This window comes from Dendrobates tinctorius, unplaced genomic scaffold (assembly GCF_039654945.1).
Source record: "Dendrobates tinctorius isolate UK_male_01 unplaced genomic scaffold, ASM3965494v1 ptg000236l, whole genome shotgun sequence".
NCBI lineage: Eukaryota > Metazoa > Chordata > Amphibia > Anura > Dendrobatidae > Dendrobates > Dendrobates tinctorius.
The window spans coordinates 5,382,819-5,395,229 of record NW_027361903.1 but is presented as its reverse complement, the minus strand read 5'-3'; the positions used below and the strand labels follow the sequence as shown (position 1 = coordinate 5,395,229).

Here is a 12,411-nt window from a genome sequence, read left to right as displayed (position 1 = left end):
ACAAATCCTGGAAGGGCAGCTGTCATGCCCGAACCAATCCTGGGTAAGGGGAGGGTGGGAAAGGCTCACCCAGTCAGTGGCACTTTCCTTAATCAGATCAGTGCCCACCAATGTATCAGTCTGACAATGGCATCATTTACCTGGACTAGAAACAATTGCATGACAAGTACAAGGCCTGCACAGGCTCCAGCCTCTGATAGACAGCAAGCAGAGATTCTGACCTGATGTGTGATACAATGAGGGGCGGTTTGGGGGGGGCAGATTTGGGGGGGGTGCTCCTGGTTCTCATTGCTCGGTCTCCTTTTCCGCAGCTCTTATCAAACTGAAAAAATCCAACGGCAGGTGCGCCACAGAGACGCGGAATGTGAAGACGGCGTGTTTACCGGACCGCGAGATGTCACCAGGAAAGATCTGCGATATTTCTGGATGGGGGATGACAGAAAAAGGTGCGTTACGTGCTGATCCTCGGCTGCCTGACAAGTGGTGATCGGATTTATATACCATGAATTCAGCCTTTCCATGAAATGATGTTGGCAGGAATAGGTATCCCCTCATATAGATAGTAAAGCTGCAGCTGCATCCCCCTCTTCCCCCTCTCCTCTCTATTAGGGCCTATATTTCTGCAGACAGAGGTTCGGTCCGCCGGTCTCTGTCCTGTCACAGTTTACTCTGTTCCCCTAGGACACCTCTGACTGATCCACTGTTGTCTCTGACAGGTCAGACCGCTTATCTTCTTGATGCTTCTGTCCAAGTGATTTCCGTAACCAACTGCTCCGATGCCAAATCCTATGGGAAGCTGATTGACAGCAGCATGCTCTGCGCTGGGGTCCCTGAGGGGGGGATAGATGCCTGTCAGGTATGTCTGCGTTGGGATCTGCACTTTACATTCTCCCTTCTTTCCAATCTTAAAAGGGTTCTCCGCTTAGGACAATCCCTGCATATTATAAGGGTCCCGGACTACAGGCTGCCATAGGGAGACCTGGTAGTAACTGTTGTGTTCCCTTGTAGCTGGTCGCTCGTCTTCATGATCATTTCTTCTTGGTGATGGTCATTCATTACCGGTGTCGTTTACAGAAATGTGGGATGGATGGTTCTGACAATCATGCAAAAAAAATCCTCTTATGGTCCAGTATCTGATCCCTGGTGATATAGTGGTGCAGTGTCTGGTCATTGTTGATATAGTGGTGCAGTATATCTGATACCTGGTGATATAGTGGTGCAGTGTTTGGTGCCTGGTGATGCACTGGTGGAATGTATGGTCAATTGTGATATAGTGGTGCAGTGTCTGGTCCCTGGTGAAATAGTGGTGCAGTGTATGGTCAAAAGTGATATAGTGGTGTAGTGTCTGGTCATTGGTGATATAGTGATGCACTATATCTGGTCTCTGGTGATATTGTGGTGCAGTGTCTGGTCCCTGGTGATACACTGGTGCAGTGTATGGTCAATGGTGATATAGTGGTGGAGTGTCTGATCCCTGGTGATATTGTGGTGCAGTGTCTGGTCCCTGGTGATACACTGGTGCAGTGTATGGTCAATGGTGATATAGTGGTGGAGTGTCTGATCCCTGGTGATATAGTGGTGGAGTGTCTGATCCCTGGTGATATAGTGGTGGAGTGTCTGATCCCTGGTGATATAGTGGTGGAGTGTCTGATCCCTGGTGATATAGTGGTGGAGTGTCTGATCCCTGGTGATATAGTGGTGCAGTGTCTGGTCCCTGGTGATACACTGGTGCAGTGTCTGGTCCCTGGTGATATAGTTGTGCAGTGTCGTATCCCTGGTTATATAGTTGTATGATCCCTGGTGGTTCCTGGTGATCTAGTGATGCCATGTACCAGTTGTGGTGTTATGCTCTTTTGGTGTCTAGTCCCATGTGATGTAGTGAGTCATTCCCCCCGTGATGTATGAGAGTAGTAATGTCCTGGTGGTCTTGCTTCCCTTTGATTCAGTGATATAACTCTGCCTAGTTTTTGGGTTCATGGCCATCTGCAGTTGTCCTCCCCATTACGTCATCAGTCACTTCTGGTGGCCCAGTGAATCATGGCTTTCCCTTGTCCTTCCGTGGTCATCCACTCATGATTCCGTGTGAGGTGAACTCTGGGCCTGTTAGTCAGTTGCTAATGGATAATTCAGTGGTCACTCATTAGAGTTCTGTAATTATCCTGAATTATCTCTGGTGGTCCGGGGGAATTCTCCAAATCCCCACTGAGCGTGATCCAGTGGCCACTGAAGGTGACAGTGATCATGAGCTTTAGTGGTCATTATTATTATTATTTATTATTATAGCGCCATTTATTCCATGGCGCTTTACATGTGAGGAGGGGTGTACATAATAAAAACAAGTACAATAATCTTAAACAATACAAGTCACGACTGGTACAGGAGGAGAGAGGACCCTGCCCGCGAGGGCTCACAGTCTACAGCGGGATGGGTGATAATACAGTAGGCGAGGGTAGAGCTGGTCGTGCAGCGGTTTGGTCGATCGGTGGTTACTGCAGGTTGTAGGCTTGTCGGAAGAGGTGGGTCTTCAGGCTCTTTTTGAAGGTTTCGATGGTAGGTGAGAGTCTGATATGTTGTGGTAGAGAGTTCCAGAGTAGGGGGGATGCGCGGGAGAAATCTTGTATGTGATTGTGGGAAGAGGAGATAAGAGGGGAGTAGAGAAGGAGATCTTGTGAGGATCGGAGGTTGCGTGCAGGAAAGTACCGGGAGACGAGGTCACAGATGTATGGAGGAGACAGGTTGTGGATGGCTTTGTATGTCATGGTTAGGGATTTGTACTGGAGTCTCTGGGCAATGGGGATCCAGTGCAGGGATTGACAGAGGGGAGAAGCTGGGGAATAGCGGGGGGACAGGTGGATTAGTCGGGCAGCAGAGTTTAGAATAGATTGGAGGGGTGCGAGAGTGTTTGAGGGGAGGCCGCAGAGCATGAGGTTGCAGTAGTCAAGGCGAGAGATGATGAGGGCATGGACTAGGGTTTTTGCAGATTCTTGGGTGAGGAATGAACGGATGCGTGAAATATTTTTGAGTTGAAGTCGGCAGGAAGTGGAAAGGGCTTGGATATGTGGTTTGAAGGAGAGATCAGCATCAAGGATTACTCCGAGGCAGCGAGCTTGTGGGACTGGAGAGAGTGGGCAGTCATTTATTGTAATTGATAGGTTCGTAGGGGGGGGTCACGTGAGATTGGGGAAAGATGATGAATTCTGTTTTGTCCATGTTGAGTTTCAGAAATCTAGCGGGGAAGAAGGATGAAATAGTGGACAGACATTGAGGGATTCTGGTTAGTAGGGAGGTGATATCTGGTCCAGAGATGTAGATCTGTGTGTCGTCAGCATAGAGATGATACTGAAAGCCATGAGATTCTATGAGCTGTCCCAGGCCAAAGGTGTAAATATAGAACAGCAGGGGCCCAAGGACTGAACCTTGTGGGACTCCGACAGATAGGGGGCGAGGTGAGGAGGTGTTGTGTGAGTGGGAGACGCTGAATGTCCGGTATGTTAGGTATGATGAGATCCAGGATAGGGCCAAGTCTGTGATGCCGAGGGATGAGAGGGTCTGTAATAATAGGGAATGGTCGACTGTGTCAAAGGCAGTCGACAGGTCCAGGAGGAGGACAGAGTAGTGTCGCTTGCTCTTGGCGGTTAAGAGGTCATTGGTGACCTTAGTAAGGGCAGTTTCAGTGGAGTGGTGTGACTGAAAGCCAGATTGTAAGCGGTCGAAGAGGGAGCAAGAAGAAAGATGGGAGGACAGTTCAAGGTAGACGTGTTGTTCCAGGAGCTTGGAGGCATAGGGAAGAAGTGATATAGGGCGATAGCTAGATACAGAGGATGGGTCAAGAGAGGGCTTTTTGAGGATAGGTGTGATGGAGGCATGTTTAAAGCTTGAGGGGAAAACACCAGTTGTTAGTGATAGGTTGAAGAGATGGGTTAGGGTTGGGATGAAGACTGTGGTGAGGTTTGGTATGAAGTGGGATGGGATCGGGTCGAGTGCACAGGTGGTGAGATGTGATCTTGAGAGTAGAGTGGAGAGTCGATCTTCTGTAATGGTGAAGAAGTTGGTTTTGAAGGTGGAGGGCTGGGAAGTCGGGAGGAAGGGCTCTGAGGGTTGTTGACCAAAACTGTCTCTGATGTTATCAATCTTCTGCTTGAAAAATGAGGCAAAGTCTTCAGCTGAGATGAGTGGGGAGGGAGGAGGTGCTGGGGGGCGGAGGAGAGAATTGAAGGTGTTGAATAACTGTTTAGGGTTGTGAGACAGGGAGGATATGAGAGATGAGAAGTAGGTTTGTTTAGTTGTGGCGAGTGTGGTCTTGAAAGTAGTGAGGGACTGTTTGAATGCGATGAAGTGCTCGTTGGAGTGGGATCTTTTCCATCTGAGCTCAGCAGCCCTGGAAGCCCGCCTCAGCTCTTTGGTCAGGCTGGTGTGCCAGGGCTGTCTGTTGATTTTGCGAGTTTTGGTATGTGTAAGTGGGGCAGCGGATTCCAAAGCTACAGCTATTGTGGTGTTATATAGAGCAGCAGCGTCATCTGCATTGTGTAAGGAACTTATATCTGTAAGAGGGAGGAGGGATTCAGAGAATGAGTGTAGGTCAAGGTGTTTAAGATTCCTGCGAGGGTGTGAAAGTTTGTGGGGTGGGGATTGTAGACATGGAGTGAAGAGGGAAGAGAATGTGAGAAGGTTGTGGTCAGAGAGAGGAAGAGGTGAGTTAGAGAGGTTAGCTAGGGAGCAGAGGCGGGTGAAGATGAGGTCCAGTGTGTGGCCATCTTTGTGGGTGGCTGTAGAAGACCATTGAGTGAGGCCGAAGGAGGAAGTGAGAGATAGGAGTTTAGTGGCAGCTGAGAGGGAAGTGTCAATGGGGATGTTGAAGTCGCCCATGATGATAGTAGGGATGTCCGCGGAAAGGAAATGAAGTAACCAGGTGGTGAAGTGGTCAAAGAAGGTGGTGGCTGGCCCTGGGGGGAGGTAGATGACAGCCAGTTGGAGGTTGGAGTGGGAGTAGATGCGCACAGAGTGCACCTCAAAGGAAGGGAGGGTAACAGAGGGTGGCAGTGGGATTGGGGTGAAGGAGCAGGTATCTGACAGGAGAAAACCATCTCCTCCGCCATGTTTGCTGCTGTGGCGGGGGGTGTGAGAAAGGTGGAAGCCGCCATACGAAAGTGCAGCAGGAGAGGCTGTGTCAGAAGGGGTGAGCCAGGTTTCGGTGATGGCGAGGAAGGAAAGTTTGGTAGTAACAAAAAGATCATGGATGTAGGAAAGCTTGTTGCAGACAGAGCGAGCGTTCCACAGAGCTCCTGTTAGTGGGACTGGGGAAGCGGGGGCTGGGTGAATGGGTATAAGGTTGGAGAGGTTACGGAAGGTTGTGATAGAGCGTGGATGGGAGGTAGAAATGACTGTGGGAATGTGGTGAGGAGGACCAGGATTTGGAGAGATATCACCAGCAGTCATTAACCCTACGCTATACTCAGTGCCACCAGACACCCGGGGCACAACTTGTCCTTGTGCCAGTTTCCTGGATGAATCTTCTCCTTGACTTTGCAGGGTGACTCCGGAGGTCCCCTCGCCTGTGAACTTGATGGTCAGACTAAAGTGGCCGGAGTGGTGAGCTGGGGAGAGAAGTGCGGAGTGAAGGACAAACCCGGGGTCTACACACACGTCTACAGATTCCTACCATGGATCGAAAGCAACATGAAGTCCAATCCCTAAGAGCAGAATCTGGAATCCTGAGCGACACAACAAGACCCTAAATATATCGTCACACGCCGGGGGGAACATCAGACTCCAGGGTCACTGGTAATCGGGGGGGGGGGGGGGGGTCTCCTCACATGCAGCGTCCTACTTAACCCCTTAGTGGTTGCATTGGAAACCTTTTATAGAAATGCAGTTTTGCGACTTTTCTCATATCCGTCCTTCAGTCGGGTCATAGTGTATTCTAGGAATGTTACAATGTATCATCCTGATATAACCTATCTTTTATTTATCTCCTCCTTTAAATCTGTCAACATATTATTGGTCAGGACCGGGAGACGGAAGAAAAAAAGATAAGAGTTTTTTTAATAACTAAAAGTTACAACCCTTAGAGACAAAGCAGTTTCTTTCCATATGTTTCATCAGTTCAGTAAAATTCCTAAACACAGTGTCCCCCCTCCCCTCGCCTTCCTGAAGGCTTCTCCATTTTTCCTCCCAAGGCGCCAGGGTTTCTAATACAAACAGATCACTCAGACTGGGAGGCAAAGGGTTAAGGCAACGCGACAAATCGCAGAAGGGGCAGCAGAAATGATCAAAGATTACAAAATTATAGAATCATAGAATCGTAGAGTTGGAAGGGACCTCCTGGGCCATCTGGTCCAACCCCCTGCTCAAAGCAGGATTCGCTAAATCATCCCAGTCAGATGTCTGTCCAGCCTCTGTTTGAAGACTTCCATTGAAGGAGAACTCACCACTTCTCGTGGCAGCCTGTTCCACACATTGATCACTCTAACTGTCAAAAAGTTTTTTCTAATATCTAATCTGTGTCTCCTCCCATTCAGTTTCATCCCATTGCTTCTAGTCTTTCCTTGTGCAAATGAGAATAAAGTTGATCCTTCTACAATGTGACAGCCCTTTAGATATTTGTAGACAGCAATTAAGTCTCCTCTCAGTCTTCTCTTTTGCAAACTAAACATTCCCAAATCCTGCAACCTTTCCTCATAAGACAGGGTTTGCAGACCGGTCACCATTCTGGTCGCTCTTTTCTGAACTTGCTCCAGTTTGTTGATGTCTTTTTTAAAATGTGGTGCCCAAAACTGGACACAATATTCCAGATGAGGTCTGACCAAAGAGGAGTAGAGGGAAATAATGACTTCACGTGATCTAGACTGTATGCTTCTGTTAATACATCCTAGAACTGCATTTGCCTTTTTTGCTGCTGCATCACACTGTTGACTCATATTCAGTCTGTGATCTATTAGTATACCCAAGTCTTTTTCACATGTGCTGTCACTTAGCCCTATTCCTCCCATTCTATATATGCTTTTTTCATTTTTATTGCCCAGATGTAGTACTTTGCATTTCTCCCTGTTAAAAACCATTCTGTTAGTTACTGCCCACTTCTCCAGTTTATTTAAATCTTTTTGAATCCTCTCTCTCTCTTCTCTAGTATTAGCTATCCCTCCTAGCTTTGTGTCATCAGCAAATTTAATCAGTTTACCCTCAATTCCTTCATCTAAATCGTTGATAAAGATGTTGAACAATACAGGGCCCAGGACAGAGCCCTGTGGTACCCCACTTGAGACATTCTTCCAACTGGATGTGCAGCCATTTACGACCACTCTTTGGGTCCGATCACTAAGCCAGCTAAGAATCCACCTAACAGTTGCCTTGTCCATTCCATACTTAGTCATTTTTTCAATAAGGATTGTATGAGAGACTTTGTCAAATGCTTTGCTGAAGTCAAGATATACTATATCTACAGCATTTCCTTGATCCACCCAATCAGTGATACCGTCATAGAAGGAAATTAAGTTAGTCTGACATGACTTATTAGTTACAAACCCATGCTGACTCTGTTTGATCACTTCATTCTTATCCAGGTATTGACTTACATGTTGTTTAATAATTTGTTCAAAGATCTTTCCTGGTATAGAAGTCAGACTCACCGGCCTATAGTTGCCTGGGTCCACCTTCTTCCCCTTTTTGAAGATAGGAACAACATTTGCTCTTCTCCAGGCTTCTGGCACTTCTCCTGTTCTCCAAGAATTTTCAAAGATTATGGAGAGTGGTTCAGAAATTTCTTCTGCTATCTCCTTCAGTACTCTGGGGTGTAATTCATCTGGACCTGGAGACTTGAATTCATTTAGATTAGCTAATTGTTTCCTCACTATCTTTCTGTTTATAGATATCCTGGATTCTTCTATTCCCTTAATAGGACAGTGAATAACAGTTGGTGTTACATTTCCTTTCTGAGAGAAAACAGATGCAAAATAGGAATTTAAAAGTTCAGCCTTCTCAACATCCTGTCTTACCATTTCATCATTTTCATCCTGTAAAAATCCTATAGCATCATTGACTTTTCTTTTACTTTTGACATATCCCCAAAATCCTTTATTATTGCTTTTGACATCTCTTGCAAGCCTCAATTCATTTTCAGCTTTAGATAATCTGATTTGTGCCCTGCAGATTCTGCAGACAGCATTATATTCTTCTTTAGATATGCCTCCCTCTTTCCATTTTATAAACATTTTTTTCTTCCTTTTTAGCATGTGCTTAAGTTCTGTGTTCACCCATCCTGGTTTCCTTAAATGCTTCCTATTCTTCCCTCTTTTCGGAATTGTTAACAACTGTGCATTGAGAATTTCATTTTTCAAGATTTCCCATCCTTCCTGGACATTTTTGTCTTTAAGGATATCCAGCCATTGGATCCCTCCAATTATCTTTCTGAATCCCTTAAAATCTGCCTTTCTGAAATCTAACCTTGACGTCTGAGTCTTCACAGGTCTTCCGCCTCTAGTTATCCAAAATTCTAAAATAGCATGGTCGCTACCTCCTAGGGTTCCAGCCACTTTTACCTCCTCAACCATTTCCTCCCTGTTTATAAGGATTAGATCCAAGGTAGCAGTTCCCCTTGTTTTCTCCCCTACCTTTTGGAAGATAAAGTTGTCAGCAAGAGAGGATAAGAATTTCCTTGACCTGTTAGTTTTGCCTGAGAGAGATTCCCAACAAATGTCTGGATAGTTGAAATCTCCCATGACAACTATGTCATATTTTTTGGAGAACTTGGCCATTTGATGCATAAAGAGTTCATCCATATCTTCAGCTTGCACAGGCGGCCTGTAGTAAATGCCTACAATGGTGTCCTTTCCATTGTTCTGTCCTTGTATTCTTACCCAAACAGTTTCCACAGAACTCCCAGTCTCTGAAGCTTCAATCTCTGTGCAGATATACGCGTTTCTAACATACAATGCAACACCCCCTCCTCGTTTATCAAGTCTGTTTCTTGCAAATAAGTTGTATCCTTCTAGTCTTGTATTCCAACCATGTGTATCGTCCCACCAAGTTTCAGTGATTCCAATGACGTCATATTTCTTTTCCTGTGTTAGTAGTTCCAATTCTCCTTGTTTGTTGCCCATGCTTTGTGCATTAGTATAGAAACATTTTAGTTTGTGATTGGTTTCTCTTTCTCCAATATTTTTATTAATTAGATTCTTTCGTCTTTGTTCTTCCTTTCCACTTCTATTAGCAGAGTTCTCAATAGCATTTGTCAGGTGTATGGCTTTTTCTGGTCTTTTGCTTCCCTTCCCATGTTGTTCTAGTTTAAAGCTCTCCTTACAAGTGTAGCAAGGCGACTTCCAAATACATGCTTTCCAGTCTTCGTAAGGTGCACCCCATCTCTAGCAAGTAGTCCATCGTATAAGTAGTTCACTCCGTGATCCAGAAATCCAAATCGTTGCTGACGGCACCATCGACGTAGCCAGTTGTTCACCTGCAGTAATTGTTATTATCAGTAATAACAATAAAAATAATGTTTGTTACTGTTATTAACGGGTAACTGAGTCGTGGCCAAAAGTTCTGAGACTGAAACAAGTTTTGTTTTTCATATTTTGCCTCTTCTGTGTTTTTCACTCTTTTAGTAGCTGTTTCTATGGTTACTGACTGACAATTATAAACATTCCGAACGTTGTTACGCTATTGACAAATCCATGAAGTTTTTGTGACACCTCAATATTCCCAGCGCTGCCCTTTATCCTCCATATTCCTGCCCCTTATTCTCCACATTCCTGCCCCTTATTCTCCACATTCCTGCCCCTTATCCTCCACATTCCTGCCCCTTATTCTCCGCGCTCCTGCCCCTTATTCTCCGCGCTCCTGCCCCTTATTCTCCGCGCTCCTGCCCCTTATTCTCCGCGCTCCTGCCCCTTATTCTCCGCGCTCCTGCCCCTTATCCGCCGCGCTCCTGCCCCTTATCCGCCGCGCTCCTGCCCCTTATCCGCCGCGCTCCTGCCCCTTATCCGCCGCGCTCCTGCCCCTTATCCGCCGCGCTCCTGCCCCTTATCCGCCGCGCTCCTGCCCCTTATCCTCTGCGCTCCTGCCCCTTATCCTCCGCGCTCCTGCCCCTTATCCTCCGTGCTCCTGCCCTTTATCCTCCAGACTCCTGCCCCTTATCCTCCGCGCTCCTGCCCCTTATCCTCCGCGCTCCTGCCCCTTATCCTCCGCGCTCCTGCCCCTTGTTCCCCTCCGGCCCCTTGTCCTCTGCGCTCCTGCCCCTTGTTCCCCTCGCTCCTGCCCCTTGTTCCCCGTGCTCCGGCCCCTTGTTCCCCGTGCTCCTTCCCCTTGTTCCCCGCGCTCCGGCCCCTTGTTCTCCGCGCTCCGGCCCCTTGTTCCCCGCGCTCCGGCCCCTTGTCCTCCGCGCTCCTGTCCCTTGTTCCCCGTGCTCCGGCCCCTTGTTCCCCTCGCTCCTGCCCCTTATTCCCCTCGCTCCTGCCCCTTGTTCCCCGCGCTCCTGCCCCTTGTTCCCCTCTGGCCCCTTGTCCTCTGCGCTCCGGCCCCTTGTCCTCTGCGCTCCTGCCCCTTGTTCCCCGCGCTCCTGCCCCTTGTTCCCCTCGCTCCTGCCCCTTGTTCCCCTCCGGCCCCTTGTCCTCTGCGCTCCGGCCCCTTGTCCTCTGCGCTCCTGCCCCTTGTTCTCTGCGCTCCTGCCCCTTGTTCCCCTCGCTCCTGCCCCTTGTTCCTCGCGCTCCTGCCCCTTGTTCCCCGCGCTCCTGCCCCTTGTTCCCCACGCTCCTGCCCCTTGTTCCCCGCGCTCCTGCCCCTTGTTCCCCGCGCTCCTGCCCCTTGTTCCCCGCGCTCCTGCCCCTTGTTCCCCGCGCTCCGGCCCCTTGTTCCCCGCGCTCCGGCCCCTTGTTCCCCGCGCTCCGGCCCCTTGTTCCCCGCGCTCCGGCCCCTTGTTCCCCGCGCTCCGGCCCCTTGTTCCCCGCGCTCCGGCCCCTTGTCCTCCGCGCTCCTGTCCCTTGTTCCCCGTGCTCCGGCTCCTTGTCCTCTGTGCTCCAGCCCCTTGTTCCCCTCGCTCCTGCCCCTTGTCCTCAATATTCCCAGCGCTGCCCTTTATCCTCCATATTCCTGCCCCTTATTCTCCACATTCCTGCCCCTTATTCTCCACATTCCTGCCCCTTATCCTCCACGCTCCTGCCCCTTATTCTCCGCGCTCCTGCCCCTTATTCTCCGCGCTCCTGCCCCTTATTCTCCGCGCTCCTGCCCCTTATTCGCCGCGCTCCTGCCCCTTATTCGCCGCGCTCCTGCCCCTTATTCGCCGCGCTCCTGCCCCTTATTCGCCGCGCTCCTGCCCCTTATCCGCCGCACTCCTGCCCCTTATCCGCCGCGCTCCTGCCCCTTATCCGCCGCGCTCCTGCCCCTTATCCGCCGCGCTCCTGCCCCTTATCCGCCGCGCTCCTGCCCCTTATCCGCCGCGCTCCTGCCCCTTATCCGCCGCGCTCCTGCCCCTTATCCTCTGCGCTCCTGCCCCTTATCCTCTGCGCTCCTGCCCCTTATCCTCCGCGCTCCTGCCCCTTATCCTCCGTGCTCCTGCCCTTTATCCTCCAGACTCCTGCCCCTTATCCTCTGCGCTCCTGCCCCTTATCCTCCGCGCTCCTGCCCCTTATCCTCCGCGCTCCTGCCCCTTATCCTCCGCGCTCCTGCCCCTTATCCTCCGCGCTCCTGCCCCTTGTTCCCCTCCGGCCCCTTGTCCTCTGCGCTCCTGCCCCTTGTTCCCCTCGCTCCTGCCCCTTGTTCCCCGTGCTCCGGCCCCTTGTTCCCCGCGCTCCTTTCCCTTGTTCCCCGCGCTCCGGCCCCTTGTTCTCCGCGCTCCGGCCCCTTGTTCCCCGCGCTCCGGCCCCTTGTCCTCCGCGCTCCTGTCCCTTGTTCCCCGTGCTCCGGCCCCTTGTTCCCCTCGCTCCTGCCCCTTGTCCTCTGCGCTCCTGCCCCTTGTTCTCCGCGCTCCGGCCCCTTGTTCCCCGCGCTCCGGCCCCTTGTCCTCCACGCTCCTGTCCCTTGTTCCCCGTGCTCCGGCCCCTTGTTCCCCTCGCTCCTGCCCCTTGTCCTCTGCGCTCCTGCCCCTTGTTCTCCGCGCTCCTGCCCCTTGTTCCCCGCGCTCCTGCCCCTTGTTCCCCGCGCTCCTGCCCCTTGTTCCCCTCGCTCCTGCCCCTTGTTCCCCTCGCTCCTGCCCCTTGTTCCCAGCGCTCCTGCCCCTTGTTCCCCTCGCTCCTGCCCCTTGTTCCCCTCCGGCCCCTTGTCCTCTGCGCTCCTGCCCCTTGTTCTCTGCGCTCCTGCCCCTTGTTCCCCTCGCTCCTGCCCCTTGTTCCTCGCGCTCCTGCCCCTTGTTCCCCGCGCTCCTGCCCCTTGTTCCCCACGCTCCTGCCCATTGTTCCCCGCGCTCCTGCCCCTTGTTCCCCGCGC

At 50.7% G+C, this 12,411-nt stretch overlaps 1 protein-coding gene across 1 annotated transcript in view; it reads left to right on the top strand.

Moving 5' to 3' along the window:
• HABP2 (hyaluronan binding protein 2) overlaps positions 1 to 5,778 on the top strand; it is a 41,398-nt gene extending 35,620 nt beyond the window's left edge. The window contains exons 10-12 of the mRNA XM_073556643.1: positions 312 to 446; positions 717 to 856; positions 5,530 to 5,778. Of these exons, the coding sequence (XP_073412744.1) occupies positions 312 to 446; positions 717 to 856; positions 5,530 to 5,694 (440 nt within the window). The 3' untranslated portion in view covers positions 5,695 to 5,778. The remainder of the gene's footprint in view (positions 1 to 311; positions 447 to 716; positions 857 to 5,529) is intronic.
• Positions 5,779 to 12,411: the final 6,633 nt, after the last annotated feature.